The sequence below is a fragment of the Bufo gargarizans genome, chromosome 4, assembly GCF_014858855.1.
Source record: "Bufo gargarizans isolate SCDJY-AF-19 chromosome 4, ASM1485885v1, whole genome shotgun sequence".
Classification (NCBI taxonomy): Eukaryota; Metazoa; Chordata; class Amphibia; order Anura; family Bufonidae; genus Bufo; species Bufo gargarizans.
The window spans coordinates 236417342-236438135 of NC_058083.1; the positions used below are offsets into that span (position 1 = coordinate 236417342).

The window sequence follows — 20794 nt, forward strand, 5'->3', positions numbered from 1 at the left end:
TCCACTATTATATAGTGCTATAAAGATAATGCATAGGACTTTGGAGATGTTCTTGTAGATTTAGCTTTAAATAATGGTAGGCACAGAAATGTGAGATTATTTGACTTTAGTACTAAAAACGGTAAGGTGCAGAACCTACTGTATGAATCAAATAGAGCTATGCCAGAAAGTGGATTTTAACTTTATCAGCTAGCCTTGTGTTAATGGCTAGACGGTGAGATGTGAGAGTCAGGACTGTGCTCTAGTTTTTCATTGTTCTTGATATACATTTTTATAGTTACAATTATATCAGAATAACGTTGAGCAAAACACATACCTGTTTTCTCTTTCAAATCCATGAAGGGCTTTACAATGTTGTCCATCTGCCTATTCAACTCCACTTTCAAGTATTCCTCAGCTACCAAATGTGACAATTCATCACATAACACTCTGGCACTTTCAATGGTTGGCATCTCCTGCTTTATTTCCTCCTGGACCTGCTTTGCAGTCTCCAGCTTCAGTTTTACAGCACTTGGATCTGAGCTCAGTGTCATATTGCTGCTTAGTTTGCTATTTAAGGCACTTAGTTTCTCAGAAAGACCATTCAGATGGTTTTGGTAATCAGTACTTTTTACAATGGCTTGGTCAATTTGGTTACATCTGTCATGTAATTGTCCAGTTAGATCTTCCCATTTACACGCCACATCGGCTAACTGCTTCTTTACAGCTTCATCACAAGGAGGAAGGTCCCCTGGTCGGCTGAGGATCCTCTGTCCGGCACAGTTAAGTTGCTCATACTGTTGTTTTCGGGCATCAAACTCTTTTAAAAGAATCTAAAGTAAATAATTGAGAAACCCAAATCACACAATGTATGCAGCAGAACAAGAAACTCAAGAACATAAGAATGACTTGTAGAACTTTCAACTTTTCCTATTCATGTAGAGCTCCATCTGTATGGGCAACATTCCGGCTACAGTGTCAGCATTGCTTTCACGTGACAGGATACCTGTAGTGCAGATGTTTACCATGGAGGTCTACCTGGAAGTCCACATTCTTACAAAGATGCACATTGCTTCTGTTTAACAGTAATATCACAATTTAGGCAAATTTTACATCTGAGTCCGAGGCAAATAGAATAGTCAAATATTTGTATCCATCATGATGCATACTGACATAAACCTTTCATAGAAAGGTCTAGTGAGTGAAAGAACATAGTGAATTAACTCACAAGAGCAGTAATATGAATCCTTGTTGAGTGTTAGATGATACCCAATGTGCAAGATCACTAGCAGCATGAAATTGCAGTGGGTGACCTCATGTGAAACACAATTGTTTACCTTATGGTCTGGAAACATCTAGGGGGCAAGTAACGGCAAAGACCATTTCTGTACTGAAGGGGAAACAAATATCTAAGACATGACAGTCACTCAGTGAGCAAATCCGGGACTGATGGATACAAAGGAATAACTGAAACCTCAATGGAAATGGTACACATGTAACACACACGTGTACAAAAATAATATGATTCAGGCATGAATCATCCCACAGGAGACAAGCAATGAGTATTATGTATAGTGGAAATAATGTAATTAAGTCCACCATAACCCGCAACCATAATGTGAAATTATTTAAGTACAACCTCTGCACCTCATGTATCTGTTGCACTGTAATTAACCCTGTTAACAGGCTACACAGAAAATACCCATGCTTCAACTTAATTATCAGTATTTTGTGTAATTTTATAAAGATAACACAAAAAAATGGCGCATAATTTCTAATGTGAGTGCACTTAGCGTTTGCCATAAACTGTACCAAAATGTGGCACAATCTGGAGCATCTAGGTTTAAAGGGGTTGTCCGGGTTCAGAGCTGAAGCCGGACATACCTCCATTTTCACCCAGGCAGCCCCCCTGACTTGAGCATCGGAGCAGTTCATGTTTCCAAGCTGCCCTGCGCTAAATCGCGCAGGGAAAAGGTCTTTTTAGGAGTTCCGGTGACGTACTGGGCTCTCCGTGAGGCTGCCAGGAAGCCTGGTGACGTCACTGGCACTGATGGGCGGGCTTTACCGCTGCCCTAGCCAGTAAAACGGCTAGAGCAGCACTAAAGCACGTCCATCAGAGCTGGTGACGTCACCGAACACACTGCCGGGCGGAAGCTTTTGCAGGGCAGTGTGATATTGTAAACAAAAGATGCTCCGATGCTTACATCAGGGGGGCTGCCTGGGTGATAATAAGGGTATGTCTGGGTTCAGCTCCTAACCCGGACAACCCTTTTAGAGAAATTATCTGTACCTACTCAGCCAAGGGGTTAGCAGGAAAGGGAATGACATGGTGGCAAAGTGGTGTCCCGTAAGAAACGTCAAGTAAGACAACCGATAGTTTATACAAAAGTGTCTAGCCATGAACCAACATGAACGAGCTTTAACCATTGTGATAAATCTGGTGCATGTCTACACAACCTAAGTCTATGCTATCTATAGGATTAGTAAATCTGTGAATCTGCATGTAAAGTAGTAAAAGAATAAAAAAAATGCATACATACTGTATATACATAACTATCTCCTAACAAGGAGTTGACAGAAAGGAACAGGAGAATAACGGCAAAAGTTTTCAATTTGTGATACTTTTACTGTAGGTAGACATAAATATTTTTTTCTCTATTTCTAAATATTTTTTCACTTGAATAGGACAAAGCAGTTGTAATTACATTGCACTGCTAGAAAGGAGACGACATGTAAGTCATTTTGAAGAGAAAACAGCACTCGCTCAAGCACTTAGACCTCTAAAACCACTGATCGGCAGGGATGCCGGGAATTGGACCCTTGCTGATCTGATATTGATTACCTATCTTGAGGGCAGGTCATCAATATTAAGCCATTGCACAACCCCTTTAAGACCATTCTACATGGTCATCCGATCAGGTAATCATCTAGAACAAAACATCTGTTCCCAATAATTGCCTGATCGAGAGTGAAGATGAGAGTTGCATTTATATGTAGCAATCACCTTCTCTATATGGGGACGAGCGATTGCTCTTGTGATCATTCACCCGACACAGATTCATTGTTTCTGGTCAGATCCCTGTTTACACAGGACAATATCTTGCTCAACAACGATGATGTTTGGTACCACATTGAAAATGTTTTTAGCTGGCAAAAGAGCATTTGCTAAATTAGCAACACCTTTAACACAGGACAACTACCAGGAACAAGGGTTTCATGTGAATGTTCGCTCCCAATAATCAGCCCATGTAAAGGGATCCTAAAATACCAATTTTGTAAAATATAATTCATTAGGGAGTCTGAGAAACTGTTTGAATAAATAATTATCAGAGTTTTAGTTAACTTTGATGGAATAATAAGGACACACATTATATAGTTAAGGGTACTTTCACACTTGCAGTTTTCTTTTCCGGCATAGAGTTCCGTCACAGGGGCTCTATACCGGAAAAAAACTGATCAGTTTTATCCCCATGCATTCTGAATGGAGAGTAATCCGTTCAGTTTGCATCAGGATGTCTTCAGTTCAGTCGTTTTGACTTATCAGGCAAAAGAGAAAACCGCAGCATGCTACGGTTTTCTCTCCGGCCAAAAAAACTGAATACATGCCTGAACGCCGGATCCGGCATTTTTTCCCATAGCAATGTATTAGCGCCGGATCCGGCATTCAGAATACCGGAATGCCGGATCCGTCGTTCCGGCATGCGCAGATCGGCAAAAATGTGAAAAAATGTACAAGACGGATCTGTCTGTCCGCATGACAAGCGGAGAGACAGGTCTGTCCTTGCAATGCATTTGTGAGACGGATCCGCCTCCGTCTCACAAATGCTTTCAGTCAGCGGCAGATCGGCGGATCCGGCGGCCAGTTCCGACGGCGGAACTGGCCGCCGGATCACACTGCCGCAAGTGTGAAAGTAGCCTAACCTAGCTTCCCATAATTTATCGAAAAATGCTCTGTAGTCATGAAATGTCTTACCTTAAAGGGAACCTGTCATCAACTTTATTCTGCCCATAAAGTAGAGACAGGTGAGTTGATTTCAGAGGTCTGTCATTTAAAAGTTAAAAGTAAGAGGTTGTCGAGAACCAACATCACAATTACTGCAGACTTGGCCTGGAAAAGAGTCATGGCCACCTGAGAAGAGTCATAGTTATTCATGAATTCCTGCTCTCCCTGCCCACCTGCTGATGATAGTTTTCTCCCTTTCTCTTTAGGAGACAACTGCCAACCATCAGCAGATGGGTGGAGAGCAGGAGATTATGTATAACCAGGACTCTTCTCAGGTAGATTTGACTCTTTTCAAGGCCTGGGCTGCAATTATTATGATGCTGGTTCTCAGCAACCACTTACCGTACTTTTAGCTCATGAATGACACAGCGCTGAAATCATCATTTTTGTCACTATTTTAGGCTGCCCTCACTGAGATAAGCAAAAAGTTGAAGACAGGTTCCCTTTAATAATTGTTATAGAATATACAACATCATAGATAAGAATCCTATTTCCAGTTCAGATGAAATCAGAACAAGTGTAAGTCATGGAAAATGTCAAGTATCTTGTTTTTCTCATTAACTCCTCTGCTGATCCTAGCATTAAAAATGTTGCCCAGGACAGTCAGAGAGTCCACAACTCCCTCATCACCATCAAAGGGATGCCTGTTCGCTACCCTGACTTTAAGGAGAAGCTGCGTGTCTCTCTCTGCAACACTAATTGACAAAAAGCATATGCAATGTTCTTGGCAGAGAATAAAAGTGTAAGAAAATGATCAGATAATGCACACAAAATTCTGGGTTTACCTGGACTTGCTGCTTTTGTGTTTTCAACATATTAGGGTCTATTGACAGAGGTCCAAGTACACTGGCCATAAGTTCTTTCTCTACGAGCCATTGTTTTAATTGAGCCTCCGCATTCTGGAAAAGGGTCAGGTCATTTGAAGACTCTTCCAATGTTCGCTGCCTTTCAGCAGTCATCTTGGTTATGTCTTTCCAAGACGTGTCTACAACAACCACAAGTGAAAAAAAGACAGACCTTATTATCTACAGAATATGTCTCTATTTAATTACTTGTAATAAATTTTAATCTGTAGTAGTTTTCAGAAAATCATCTCTTGGACTCCTGAATGATGGTGGACAGGAGAGAAGAGACTCGGCTAAAAGAACCATAAAGATCAGTTGTGAGCCCATCTATGTATTAATGAGATAGTAAAGGGAGTCTGTAATTAGGAAATTCTCTGATAAAACCGGCACATTGCTTTGTGCTTAGCTGAATGCAATGATACCTGTCACTTAGTACTTTTAATCTATATGCAGATGAGCACTTAAAGAGGACCTTTCATGCGATTTTATTAAGGGAGATATATACCTGTTCTTGCGGCGGTACCCCCCGCTGATGCTGCCACCATGCTTGATTTTTTTAAAATATGCCTCCTATGCCGCGCAGGATTTCTCCCGCTCAGTATGCTTAGAAAAAACCTCCCTGTGATGCTCTGTGCTGCGATTGGACAGCGCTACAGCCAGGGGAGAATGAGACGGCCACGGAGAAAGACTCAGTCTCCTCCTCATTGCTCCGATGCTCAGTATAAGCATACTGAGCAGGAGAAATCCGGCAGGGCACAGCGGGGCATATTTTTTAAAAGTCAAGCAGGGTGGCAGCATCATCAAGTGCAGATATATATCTCCCTTAATAAAATTGCATGAAAGGTCCTCTTTAAGTGCAACAGGGCGGACTCAAGCCACTCTGTGTCCCCTTGCTCGTCCTGCTTCCTCTGCCAGCCTCCCCCTCTCCTTGACTGACAAGAGAAGGCAAGATGACTTTGCAGGAAACCTGCCCTGCCAATTAAGAAAGAGAGCAAGGGGCTGGCAGAGGAAACAGGAAGAGCATGGGCGCACAGAGTGGATTGGGTTCGCCCTGGTGCACTTAACTGCTTATTTGCATATAGATTGAACAGAGAGTCCAGTCGATCATGCACTCAGTGGCTCCACTCATTTCTATGGTAGTTCCGGAGATATACAAGTGCCGGCTATCTGGAACTCATATAGAAATTAATGGAGTGGCTGAGCTCATGCCCAACCGGCAGCTCTGTTTATTTTGGGGGGCTGCAAGGGGTACAGATCACCGGTTCTTGTGGTCATTGGGGTTTCCAGCAGTAGGACCCCCATGATCTAATAGTTATTCCCTAGCTTGTGGTTAGGGAACAAGTTTATAGAACCAGAAAACCCCTTTAAGAGTCCATTGGACGTTTCTGCTCAGTGACTGTCAGCCGTCACCTTACAAAAAGCCATAAAAGGGTAGGCTGTCACTCACTGAATAATACCAACCACAGGACTCCAAAGCACAGAAGGTAATAGAACTTTAATAAATTAATGGCAAGTTATATTTATCAGCTCCTTTTGGACTATAACCTGCCACATGCAGAGGCCATTTTCAACATGACAGGTTAAAAAGGTTTAAATTGGTTACATTAAATTTCTATCTACATTTGTAAGAGCAGTTCTGTACCCATGGTAACTTGTAATGGTTGAAAAGTAGTACTTCCTTAGGCTCGAATCATATAATTATGCACCAGAGCATATTAATACGTATACTCAACAAACAGTAACATCTTAAGAGGGCTGACTATGCACAACATACGAATAGTTTTCATCTGCTAGCATGATGTGGAACACAACACGGGAGGTTTAGGTCATAGTGCAGTTATAGTTTTGAATCACTTTTCATCTTGTAGTGATATTACTATGTAAACTGTGGACATCCTGGATATAATAGTCCCATTTTTAATCATCTTTTACCCCCATTTCAAAGTCTCAGGTATTGGAATTAATTAGGTAACTGCCTGCTACATCCAACCCAGAGAAGAAGGCCTAACCATACAAATCTATCTTTCTGGGATCAACTTTTTGCATGTCAAGGAACATATGTTAATATGCTGGCTTGTAAAATTAATCTGAGGTTATGGCATGTAGATTGCTTGTTCTGGATCATTAACTAGCTTCCCAGCCTAAGCTGCAGACAGGTTCAGGATAATCTGTGTTGATGCCTGTAGCTTGCACTTTGTTAGTGTGATTTAGTAAATGATCTTCCTAAGGTGACAAGAGTATTGCTACAGAGGAGTACTGGGGTCTACTTTTACAAATTGAAATCACCACGATGGGGTAAGCTGCTGCAGAGGCAGCAGTAAAATGCAGCACAGAAGCAAAAGCACTGGCCTAATGGCAGATGTTTCTACTGTACCTGACCACAATATACAGAGGTCCAGGGGCGTTGCTAGGCTAAAACATTCGGGGCTTGGGCCCCTGATGTTTTGTCCCAGGCCCTTAATGTACTTCCTGCCAGGCAGACACCACTGTATTGCCGTCCTTAGGACGGCAATACAATTGAATATAATGCACTGCAAGATCTGAAGGACCTGTGATGACATCACAGGTCACGTGATCAGTGCAGAAAGCAGGAATTGAGAAGGACCTGTGATGATGTCACCATAATGTGACCAGTGCAGGAGAGGCCTGCAGTGAAGAGAAGAAGTCCTGGGGAAGAAGCTGTGGTGATGTCTGCTACATGAGGAGAGGTAAGTGAAAGGAGAGGCAGAGCAATGCTGGGAGTTGAGGTTATTTAACTGGGACTGTATGTTAGGGCTGAAGGGAGGGATGTTCTCATGGGACTAAATGTTCAGGAGTGATGTTATTTACATGGGGCTGTATATTGATGGTGGCTGGGGGAGGGAGTGATTTACATGAGACTAATCTTATAGATTTTTTTGATTGGGTGACTAAAATAATAGATGGCGGTGGTGCAGTAGACATCGCTTATCTGGACTTTAGTAAGGCTTTTGATACTGTCCCACAGAGAAGGCTTATCAATAAATTGCAGTCTTTGGGCTTGTACTCCCATATTGTTGAAAGGATTAGGCAGTGGCTGAGGCACAGACAACAGAGGGCTGTAGACAATGGAGTATATTCAGACCATGGTCATGTTACCAGTGGGGTACCTCAGGGATCTGTTCTGGGACCCATATTGTTTAATATCTTTATCAGCGGAATTGCAGAAGGCCTCGATGGTAAGGTGTGTCTTTTTGCTGATGACACAAAGATTTGTAACAGGATTGATGTTACTGGAGGGATACACCAAATGGAAAAGGATTTAGGAAAACTAGAGGAATGGTAAAAAATCTGGCAACTAAAATTTAATGTTGATAAGTGCAAGATGATGCACCTGGGCCGTAAAAACCCAAGAGCAGAATATAAAATCAGTGATACAGTCCTAACCTCAGTATCTGAGGAAAGGGATTTAGGGGTCATTATTTCAGAAGACTTAAAGGTAGGTAGACCAGGTCATAGAGCTGCAGGAAATGCTAGCAGAAGACTTGGGTGTATAGGGAGAGGAATTACCAGTAGAAAGAGGGAGGTGCTCATGCCGCTCTACAGAGCACTAGTGAGACCTCATTTGCAGTATTGTGCTCAGTACTGGAGACCATATCTCCAGAAGGATATTGATACTTTGGAAACAGTTCAGAGAAGAGCTACTAAACTAGTACATAGATTGCAGGATAAAACTTGCCAGGAAAGATTAAAGGACCTTAACATGTATAGCTTGGAAGAAAGACGAGACAGAGGTGATATGATAGAAACTTTTAAATACATAAAGGGAATCAACAAGGTAAAAGAGGAGAGAATATTTAAAAGAAGAAAAATTGCTACAAGAGGACATAGTTTTAAATTAGAGGGGCAAAGGTTTAAAAGTAATATCAGGAAGTATTACTTTACTGAGAGAGTAGTGGTTGCATGGAATAGCCTTCCTGCAGAAGTGGTAGCTGCAAATACAGTGGAGGAGTTTAAGCATGCATGGGATAGGCATAAGGCCATCCTTCATATAAGATAGGGCCAAGGGCTATTCATAGTATTCAGTATATTGGGCAGACTAGATGGGCCAAATGGTTCTTATCTGCCGACACATTCTATGTTTCTATGTATGTTGGATAAGGCTGGGGAGGGGGTGATGTTATTTACATGGGACTGTATATTGATGGTGGCTGGGGGAGGGAGTGATGTTATTTACATTGGACTGTATATTGATGGTGGCTGGGGGAGGGAGTGATGTTATTTACATTGGACTGTATATTGATGGTGGCTGGGGGAGGGAGTGATGTTATTTACATGAGGCTGTATGTTGATGGCGGCTGTGGGAGGGAGTAATGTTTACATGGGAGTGTATGTTGATGGTGGTTGTGAGAGGGAGTGATGTTATTTACATGGGACTGTATGTTGATGGCGGCTGTGGGAGGGAGTGATGTTATTTTCAGGGGACTGTAAGTTGGGGAGGCTGGGGAGGGGGCGATTTTATGTACATAAGGCTGTATGTTGAAGGAAGCTGGAGAGGGGGTAGTGTTATTTACATGAGACTGTATGTTGAAGGTGGCTGGGGAGGGGGTGATGTTATTTACATCGGACTGTATATTGGAGGGGGCTGTAGACAGAGAGGGATGGTATTTACATGGGACTGTATGTTGGAGGGGGCTGTAGACAGAGAGGGATGTTATTTACATGGGACTGTATATTGGAGGGGGCTGGAGAGATGGTGTGATGTTATTTACATGGGACTGTATGTTGATGGTGGCTGGAGGGGGTGGTGTTATTTACATGGGACTCTATGGTGGAGGGAGGGAAATAGTGTTATTTACATGGGACTGTATGGTGGAGGGGCTGAGGAATTATAATCTGTGAGGACACTATGAGGAGGAATATAACTACAGGGGGGACTGCAGGGGAGAGCATTATAACAGGAGGGGGCAATATAAATACTGGGGACAGTAGGCGTTCTTATTACTACTGGTGGCTCTGTAGGAGTGACTTTCAGATCCACTTTATTTCTACAAAGAGCACTATGGGGGCCTTATTACTACTGAGGGGTCTGTGAGGGCATTATTAATACTGGAGGGCTCTTCTACTAATGGAGGCACTCTTGGGGGGCATTATCACTGTTGGGGGCACTGTAGGGGGCAGTATTACTAATGAGGACACTCTAGAAGGGAATTACTATTGGTGGGACTATGAGGAGCACTATTACTATGGGGGGGGGGGCTATCTGTACAGCACTCATTTTTCTTCAGGATAGTATTTGGGGGTATTGGGGAGAAGAGCGAGCAGCAGGAGAACACTGTGGGGACTCCAGGTTAGGGGACGATGATAGAAATGTGAGGAAGCTAAGATGTCTGTGTGTCACACTCTGCAGAGGTGAGGTGCAGCTGAAAGAAATTGTCTGGACTGAGTGGAGAAGATGATGACAGAGAAGATCTACATCAGAGGAGACATCACCTGGAGGCACCGAATGTGACAGGTATGTGCTGCTGTATAACGAGTACAGCAAAATGCAGCATGCACGGGGAGGGTCGACTTAGGCTACTTTCACACCAGAGGTAGCCTTCTCCGGGAGGCTGTTCTGGAGGGTGAGCAGCCTGCCGGATCCGTGCTACCGCTAGTGCACCGTGCGCCGAAAGTCCGCTCCGGCCCCATTCACCATAATTGGGCGGGCTGCAGTTTTATTCCAGCCGCCTCTCCGCATGTTTGCCATGCTGTGGCCAGACCCTAGCAACCCCCTGCAGAGATCAGTGCATTTCTTAGAATGATCCTTGATACTTTACTGTAATGAATGTGGTGCAGAGAATCGAAAAAGATTGAAAGATCCTACATCAAATTTGCCAAATACCTATTTTGTCCAACATGTCCTTCCACTTCTGAGATTCAGATGCATCTCCATAATTTTCTATAACATTTTTCAGCTTGCCTTCCAGTGCATCCACTTTTCTTTCATTCTTTTTCACTTCTGCCGCAAAGATCTAGAAAACATAAGTTTACACAGTAATTGGTAGATAAATATAAGGTTATCGTAATGCAGCACAGCATTAGAAATAAGTAAAATTAAAAGAACGGTAGTATAAAAGGCCAGTAGAAGATGGCATAGCTATAAGAGCCCCAGTGGTCACAGATGCAACCGGACCCCACAGGCCCCCTCACCACACTAAGGGTCTATTCACACATCTGTATGTGTTTTGCGGATCTGCAAAACACAGACACTGGCAATGTGCATTCCGCATTTTTGGACCGCACATTGCGGACAAGAATAGTGTCATGGAACCATGAACCGGACGTACAACAGAGATAAGTGGAAATAAGAAGGCTTTATTGAAAATCAAGCTGTAAGGCAAAAGTCCAAACGGATGGCTAAACCGAAGCAGGGTCTTGCGAAGCCAGAGGTCAGGAACCAGAAGGGTGGTCAGACGAAGCCTGGATCGGGAACCAGCAGGGTAGTCAGACGAAGCCAGGATCAGGAACCAGAAGCAGCAGCAGTCTTAGAAGCATGTGAACACAGGAGGACCAAGCAAGGAACTGAAGCCACAGACCTCCTATATATATGAGCTAGGCATCCAGCTCCTCCCAGTGGGAAGGAGAAGCCGCAGGGTAGGAGGCTACAAGAAACCCAGAAACCAAGATGGCCGCCAGCACATGTCAAACGAAGGAGAACAGCAAGAAGGTAAGACCATGACAGTACCTCCCCCTCAAGGGCCCCTCCTCCGCGGAGTAAAGAACGGTTTCTGAGGGAAGCGTGCGTGGAAGGCTCGGAGCAAGGCAGGAGCATGGACATCTGCGGAGGGAACCCAGGAACGCTCCTCTGGACCATAACCACGCCAATGAACCAAAAACTGCACCCGACCACGGACCAGGCGTGAGTCCAGGATATTGCTCACCTCATACTCCTCATGATTGCCCACTTGGACCGGACGAGGCCGAGGAACCGAGGAAGTGAAACGATTACACACCAGTGGCTTCAACAGGGAGACATGAAACACGTTGGAGATCCGCATGCCAGGAGGAAGCGCAAGGGCATAGGCTACCGGGTTTACCCTGCGAAGCACTCGGAAGGGACCAACAAAGCGAGGCGCCAGCTTGGGAGTGGGCACTAGAAGGTTGAGGTTGCGGGTGGACAACCATACGCGGTCTCCGACCTGGTAGGAAGGAGCGGGCGCTCGTCTGCGATCAGCCTGGAGTCTCTGGCGCTGCGCAGAGACCTCAAGGGACCTCTGGATCTGTACCCAAGAAGCACGTAGGACGGAAAGGTGATCCTCCACAGCCGGAATATCCTGGGGAGAGAATACCTCCGGTAACATGGCAGGTGGGAACCCATAATTGGCCATGAAGGGAGACGTCCCAGAGGAAGAGTTCACCGCCGTGTTCCTGGCAAACTCAGCCCAAGGCAGGAGGTCAACCCAATTGTCTTGGTGATCGGAGACATAGCAACGAAGGAATTGCTCCAAGGCCTGATTGGATCGTTCTGCGGCCCCATTGGACTGAGGGTGGTAGGCCGAGGAGAAAGAGAGTTGAATCCCCAACTGGGAGCAAAAGGCGCGCCAGAACCTGGACACAAACTGACTCCCCCGATCCGACACAATCTCCTTGGGCAAACCGTGCAACCGGAAGACCTCCCTGGCAAGAATCGTGGCCAACTCTTGTGCAGAGGGTAACTTCTTGAGAGGAACACAGTGGCACATTTTGGAAAACCGATCCACAATCATGAGAATGACCGTATGGTCTCGGGATGCAGGGAGGTCCACAATGAAATCCATCCCCAGGTGTGACCATGGACGCTCCCCGGTGGCTATGGGTTGCAAAAGGCCCAACGGAAGGTGCCGAGGGGACTTACTCTGGGCACAAACGGAGCATGCCGCTACATATGCGGCGATGTCGGAACGTAGAGAAGGCCACCAGAACAGACGTGAAACAGCCCAGGACAGCTGATTCTTTCCAGGATGCCCCGCGGCCTTGGAGTTATGGTAGGTTCGCAACAACCGAGTGCGCAACTCCTCAGGCACAAAACATCTGCCGTTAGGTCTCCCAGAGGGAGCACCAGATTGAGCCGCCAAAATCTGCTCACCCAGGGGAGAGGTCAGGCTGGTGCGAATGGCGGCCAGGATCTGATTCGGAGGTATGACCGAAGTCGGAATCGACTCCTCCCCGGACAGCTCGGAGTACTGCCGTGATAAGGCATCCGCTCTGATGTTCTTGGAACCGGGTAGGTAGGAGACCACGTAATTAAAACGTGACAAGAACAGAGCCCATCTGGCCTGACGTGGTGTCAAGCTCTTGGCCTCAGAGAGGTAGGTCAGATTCTTGTGGTCCGTCAGGATGAGAACCGGAACCACCGAGCCCTCGAGCAAGTGCCTCCATTCTTTAAGGGCCTGCACGATGGCCAATAACTCCCTGTCACCAATCTGATAGTTGCACTCCGCGGAAGACAGTTTCCGGGAGTAAAACCCACAAGGAAGCAGAGGACCCTCTGGTGTTCTACGCTGAGACAGAAGGGCGCCTACTCCCGTCTCAGACGCGTCCACCTCGAGGACAAAGGGCAACCCAGGGTTGGGATGCGACAGAATCGGAGCCGACACAAAGGCGGACTTTAGAGCCTCAAAAGCTCGGATGGCCTCGAGCGGCCAGACCTAGGGATTACTGCCCTTCCTGGTCAGATCCGTGAGAGGCTTGGCTAGCATGGAAAAGTCCCTGATGAACTTCCGATAATAATTGGCGAAGCCCAAAAAGCGCTGCAGGGCACGAAGACCACTGGGCTGGGGCCACTGTAAGACAGCCGAAACCTTCTCAGGGTCCATGGAGAACCCCTCAGCGGAAATGATGTAACCTAAGAAGGTTACCTGGGATCGGTGAAATTCGCATTTCTCAAGCTTACCGAACAGCTTGTTCTCTCGTAACCGTTGCAACACTCGTCTGACATCCAGAATGTGGGCCTCCATGGATTCAGAATATACCAAGATGTCATCCAAATAGACCACCACACACTGCTGCAACAGGTCACGGAAAACATCGTTGATGAATTCCTGGAAGACTGCGGGCGCATTGCACAACCCAAAGGGCATAACCAAGGATTCATAATGACCGGTCCTGGTGTTAAACGCGGTCTTCCACTCATCGCCCGCCTTGATCCTTACCAGGTTATATGCCGCCCTCAGGTCGAGTTTGGTAAAGACCGTGGCCCCTTTGAGGCGATCGAACAGTTCGGAAATCAAGGGTATCGGGTAAGCGTTCTTGATCGTGATGCGATTGAGACCCCTGTAATCGATGCAAGGCCTCAACTCACCGCCCTCCTTTTTCACAAAGAAAAATCCAGCCCCTGCCGGGGACGAGGATTTGCGAATGTGTCCGCGTGAAAGCGCCTCCCTGACGTACTCCTCCATGGCCTCATTCTCCGCTACCGACAGTGGATAGACTTTGCCACGAGGAGGAACGGCACCAGGTTGTAACTCTATGGCACAATCGTATGGGCGGTGCGGAGGTAGGGCAACCGCACGCACCTTATCGAATACATCCCGGTACTCCTCGTATTCAGGAGGCAACAGAGAGTCCGAGGAAGTACACAGCAACTTGACAGGCCCATGGATGCAACTAGCCCCACACTGCGGTGACCACGAGAGGATCTCGGCCGATCTCCAATCGAAAGTCGGATTATGCTTCTGGAGCCAGGGGTACCCCAAGACCACCGAGTAGTGTGGAGACGAAATAACCTGGAGACAGACCGACTCTCTGTGAACGGCACCAATGGCCATCCCCACTGGAAGGGTCTCCTGAGTCACGTGTGGCGGCAGAAGGGGTCTGCCGTCTATCGCCTCAAGAGCCAGTGGGGAACCTCGAGGCTGCAGAGGAATGGAATTGGCGGCAGCGAACACACTATCAATGAACAAACCACCAGCACCAGAGTCCACCAACGCCTGGGTCGTCACCGAGCCCCCGACCCAGGAGAGGACAACAGTAATCAGTGGTTTGTCAACACGGGAAACCGGGGACGAGGAGACTCCACCCAAGATCTGCCCCCGACAGGATCTCAGGTGCGAGCGTTTCCCGGACGGTTCGGGCATGCCAACCGAAAATGCCCACCGAGACCACAGTACATGCATCGGCCCTCGCGTCTCCGGAGTGCCCTCTCCCCCTCGGACAGGCGAGCAAACCCCAGCTGCATGGGTTCACCCCCAGACAAGTCATCCCCAGGAGGCGTGGGAGGAGAGGGAGGCACGGGTGGGACAGCAAACGTAGGCGCCAATCTGTTAGAAGACCTCCGCAGGCTCTCCTTAAAAGAAGGTCTCTCCCTGAGTCTGGTGTCAATCAAAATCAGGAAAAAAATAAGAGACTCGAGCTCCACTGGTAGGTCCTTAGCTGCAACCTCATCCTTCAAGGCATCCGAGAGACCATGAGAGAAAGCAGCGACCAGAGCCTCATTATTCCAGCCCACCTCTGCTGCCAGGGTACGAAACTCAATGGCGTATTCAGCTACGGATCGTGAACCCTGTCTGATGGACATAAGGAGCTTCGCAGCAGAGGCAGCACGAGCCGGCACATCGAATACCTTCCGAAGAGAAGCAACAAAACCGGAAAACTCGGCAACCACCGGATTGTTGTTCTCCCATAAAGGGCTGGCCCAGGCCAAGGCCTTGTCCGAGAGCAGCGAGATCAAGAAGCCCACCTTTGATCTCTCAGTAGGAAAGGCATGTGGCAGCAACTCGAAATAAATGCCCACCTGGTTAAGGAAACCTCGGCACTGAGTTGGCTCTCCCCCAAAGCGCTGTGGAAGGGGGGCAGAACCGGTCATACCCCGAAACACCGCAGGCGCAGCAACAGGTGTCGGGGTAGACTCTGGCGCAACAACCGGAGCGGCAGTAGGAGCGGGCCCAGGAGCGACAACCGCCCCATCGGCAACGGAAGCTAAATGAGCCGTGCGTTCAAGCAGGGTTTGCAACGCCACAGCGAACCGACCCAACAGGTGATCCTGCTGATCAAGTCTGGCAACCAGCGTAGGTAGCGAGGATGGCCCTGTACCGTCAGAATTCATGGCTTGGTCCTAATGTCATGGAACCATGAACCGGACGTACAACAGAGATAAGTGGAAATAAGAAGGCTTTATTGAAAATCAAGCTGTAAGGCAAAAGTCCAAACGGATGGCTAAACCGAAGCAGGGTCTTGCGAAGCCAGAGGTCAGGAACCAGAAGGGTGGTCAGACGAAGCCTGGATCGGGAACCAGCAGGGTAGTCAGATGACGCCTGGATCAGGAACCAGCAGGGTAGTCAGACGAAGCCAGGATCAGGAACCAGAAGCAGCAGCAGTCTTAGAAGCATGTGAACACAGGAGGACCAAGCAAGGAACTGAAGCCACAGACCTCCTATATATATGAGCTAGGCATCCAGCTCCTCCCAGTGGGAAGGAGAAGCCGCAGGGTAGGAGGCTACAAGAAACCCAGAAACCAAGATGGCCGCCAGCACATGTCAAACGAAGGAGAACAGCAAGAAGGTAAGACCATGACAAATAGGACATGTTCTATTTTTTGGCGGAACGGAAGTGCAGATCCGGGAGTGCAGATCCACAAATGCGGATGCGGACAGCACATTCTGGCCCCATTGAAAATGAATGGGTCCGTATCTGTTCCGCCAATTTGCGGTATGGATGCGGACCCATTTTGCGGACGTATGAATGGACCCTAATGCTGAGCAGAGCACTACTCAATCACTCAGCCAGACCATAGAGAGAAGTGTACATTCATACAGCTGCACAAACCCATCACCTTCACTGATCAGGACAACATCCGAGCCTGGACAGGTGAGTAACCAGTGGACCCCAGGTATGCAGCATTAATCCTTACAATGGCCTAGACTACTAGTGAGCCTTATATTAACCTGTTCACTGCCCTGGAGCACCAGGCGTCCTTACATTAATCCCTTCACTGCCTTAGACCACTAGTTATACTAACATTAACCGCTTCACTGCCCTAGACCACCAGGCACACAGACATTAACCCCCTTCACTGCACTAGACAACTATGTGCATTGATATTAACACCTCCATTGCCCTATACGAATAGTTATACTGAAATGAACTCTTTCACTGCTGTAGACCACCAGGGATACTGACACACACACACACATTTACAGCTATAGACCACCATGCACACATACCTTAACTATTTCCTTGCAGAAGACTACAAAGGATACAGACATTTACCCCTTCACTGCCCAAGACTACCTAGGATACTGGAATTACCTATTTTACTGCCCCAAACCTTTCATTGCCCTAGATCACCAGGGACATAACCATTGCCTTTGACCTACAAACTGTTTAATACGATTTGCATGGACGCTGTGTAGATGGGCATATCTTGCTGTTCTATGATTAATTATTAGAGTGCTGCGCCTTAATTTTTATTTTTAAAGCATTCTCTATTGCTTGCCTTAGAGGGAACAGTGTCCAGGTCCCTATCTGCTCCACTCCCTAGTTATAAAGGCTTAGAGGGAACACTGGCAGTGATGCAGGTAAAAGGTACGCACAAGTCATGGCTGGTGTGAAGAGAAGTCATGTGTGGAGGTGGCGCTCATGCTGAACTTTTGTACCAGGGCCCATGAGCCTTCAGCTATGCACCTGCACTGCAGTCTAATAATGAGATATTATTTACTGCTTGGTTTAAAAAGCTTGGCAAATCCCCAACTATCACATAATGACAGAGTCTCTATATACAACATTTCCTTGACCGTGCATTTAGCCAGCATTGATGTTAATCATGTGGAACAATAGTTCTGACTAATTGACCAGGTGCCAACAGGAGATCTGTACAAAGACTGGCCTTTGCTGAGGCATTAAATCAACACTATGGTACACATCAAACGCCTGTATGTTACAATGTTGTGGTTTTGCCCCATGCATAGTCCTGTGTATTCACTTTGCCTTCAAGGATATGAATTTAAAAAGACACGTAGATTTGTTAATGCTACATGAAAGGATCCATAGACATGTTCAACCTGCGGCCCTCCAGCTGTTGCAAAACTACAACTCCCAGCATGCCCGAACAGCCTACAGCGATCAGCCTGCAGCAGTGCATTGTGGGAGTTGTCGTTTTGAGCATCCCTGCATTAGAGGATTTACAAAAACTGAAAAACTGTAGACAGACTTCTGTGAAATATGCTAAGACCTAAGACATATTTTCACCTGTAAAGCCATATTCCCACAGCAGTCCCATGCAAGGAAAGGGATAAGATTTTGGCACTACAATTCCTATATGAATTTTGAACATCTATGGATACATTTTCTTTATTACTAGTTTAGACTGAGGACTGAGCGGTAATAGTGGGATAATGTAGCTGTAGGTTTACATACACATTCATATTCATAACACGTTGAAGGAGTCTAACATTCCCACTATTTAGCCACTGTCCTCCATGTTTCTGATAACCACACCCAGACCACGCTGTCACCACAGAAAGGATGACATCACCAAAATCACACCCAACACGACAGGACTGAAAGGAATGAGAAGACTACGTCATAGACTTCAATGTAGAAGCAGTACCTTATGCTGTTGTACTTGGCTTCGTACCGATTCACTGTCTGTCGGTGCTTCCCAGGCTATAGCGGTTGAGTGCATTTTCTCAAGCCACTGCATTAAGGCGCTAGTTTCATCATGCACTTGCTGAAGCTGAGACAGGCGACCTTCCACATCACATACTTTATCTTTTAATATATTGCCTAGATGTTCGTAACCTTCATTAACATCCAGCATCCCCTTCTGCACAACTGCTAGCTCTAAAAAGAAATGATTAAACACTGTGATATTTCATACAATACCCTTTGAATGATTTATTTTGCTATTTGGTTACTGAAAGAGGACCTGCCGGCAGTCCTTACATGTTTCCCACAACACTTTGTTGTGCTGTTTCCCTGTTGACAACTGGGCGTTACTGGGCGTTACCATTCCGCGGTCAGCACTGACTGGACAGTGTGAGACTGTGAACGGACACAACACCAGCTGACAACACCCAGCTGTCTATTAATTCATATCAGCACCACAGTGAGTTCTAAGAAGAGATGCTCTAGATGTGTTATGTTATATAAAAGTACTATAGTAAAGCATAAATGATATATCCCAAATAAATATACACTCAATGACAAAATAGAATGCACCCAGATAGAAATGACAGATTGTTGCAAAGCTCAGCATGCAGTTATAGCTCAGGTAGATATGATTACAGCTGTGGTCTGATTAGACACTGGGTTTTGCCACAAGAGGGTGTAAAAGTGCTTCCCCTGCTGCCCTATAGAAAAGGCTTTCAGAGGCTACTTTTGGGTAGTGTGCTTCTTGGCAAGGAATCATTGACTTCTAGACATGCCTCTAAATCCCACTCAAAGGCAATTTGCTCAGTTGACAGAATTTGAAAGGGGGTGCATTATTGGACTGAGAGAAGCAGGATGGTCATTTTGACGAATGTCTGTTCTGACCTAGCTGTTAGGAGGTGTTGGGAACGGTGGTTACATCAGGACCTGCACACATCTTGAGGCTCTGGAAAACCCAGACAGACCTCCAGTAGAGAGGATCATTTGCTCCACAACAAACACAAGCGGCTCCCACAGTTTTATTGTCCACCATCCAGATGCAGGGGGCATCTTCATTACACACCCCTCTAACAGGCGGCCAGACCATTTCCAGGTGCTTAATAGAAGGAAATTTGGTGTCACATCACCCATTTTATTTTCCTGCCATTGATAGCCAACCACCGTTGTCTTTGTTTGCAGTGGAGTCGTGAACAAGAAACCAGGCTATGGACTGGAACCAATCATCTTTAGCAATGATTCCTGCTTCTGTATGGGATTCCACAATGGTCAGGTCCGAGTATGGAGCCCTCATGGTGAATGCTTCAAACCTGCCTTTGCTGTAGAGTGACACTGCCCTAATTGCTGGTGTGATGATCTGGGGAGCCATCACATATGACAGTTACCCCTAGTGGTGATATGAAGGACACTAATAGCTCAGTGATATGAGCAGGACATCCTGTGACCACATGTTTTGCTTCACATGGCAGCGCTTCCAAATGGCATTTTCAGCAGGATAATGCTTACCCACACAGCAAGGGTTTCACAGGAAAGTCTCCGTGGCATAAATCCGTGGCATAAATGGTCGCCAAATTTATTGTCAATTGGACATTTATGGGACAGTTTTAGCAGCTTACAAGTGTGCAGGATCTATAGGTCCAGCTGCAACATCTGTGGAAAAATGTGCCGCAGGATACCATACAGGACCTGTATGGCTCGACTCAACCCATATCTAATTTTGTATCCAGGCTAGCAGTCGCCCAACAGGATACTAGAGCTTCCTTTCAATTGTACAGTTTCCCCCAATAAATATACCCTTTCGCTCTAAAAAGGTAATCAACGCTTCCGTTATAATAATACAACCGCATGCATCCGTCATAACCAGATCCGGTTGTATTATGTCTTCTATAGGAGCAGGGGGGCGTTGTTCCTGCTCCTAGAGGCTCCGTTCTCCCACCTTTGTCGCCTCCCTCCAAGTCCTGATTGACAGGGCCAGGCAGCGCTTGCAGCCATCTGCCAACCTTGTTCTCTGGTGAAATCTCACACCGTTCAGTATTTGGTGAGGAAGCTGGCAGCCTGCAAGCGTCTTTCCCTCACCGCGCCTGCACCGAATGCTGAACGGCGTGAGATTTCACCAGAGAACAAGGCTGGCAGACAGATGCGAGCCCTGCCTGGCCCTGTCAATCAGGACTTGGAGGGAGGCGACAAAGGTGGGAGAATGGAGCCTCTAGGAGCAGGAACAACGCCCCCCCACCCTGCTCCTAGAGGCTAATTAGCATATTATAAAAGTTTTTTTTCTGGCGTAACGGGGGCATAGATAAAAGTAGGAATAGGCTAGTTAGGTTTAGCTGACATTAGCACATCGCTAATGTTAGCTAAAGTTCCAATAAATGTTGATTGCGCTGCCTATGAGTATAGGATTCCA

General features: G+C 46.5%; 1 protein-coding gene across 15 annotated transcripts in view; it reads right to left on the reverse strand.

The window, feature by feature from the left end:
- DST (dystonin) overlaps positions 1–20794 on the reverse strand; it is a 566706-nt gene that overhangs the window by 128652 nt on the left and 417260 nt on the right. For all 15 annotated transcript variants that reach the window (XM_044290838.1, XM_044290839.1, XM_044290836.1 and 12 more), the window contains 4 exons: positions 18353–18585; positions 10670–10799; positions 4768–4967; positions 317–812 (listed from right to left, as the gene is read on the reverse strand). In XM_044290838.1, coding sequence (XP_044146773.1) covers positions 317–812; positions 4768–4967; positions 10670–10799; positions 18353–18585 — 1059 coding nt within the window. The remainder of the gene's footprint in view (positions 1–316; positions 813–4767; positions 4968–10669; positions 10800–18352; positions 18586–20794) is intronic.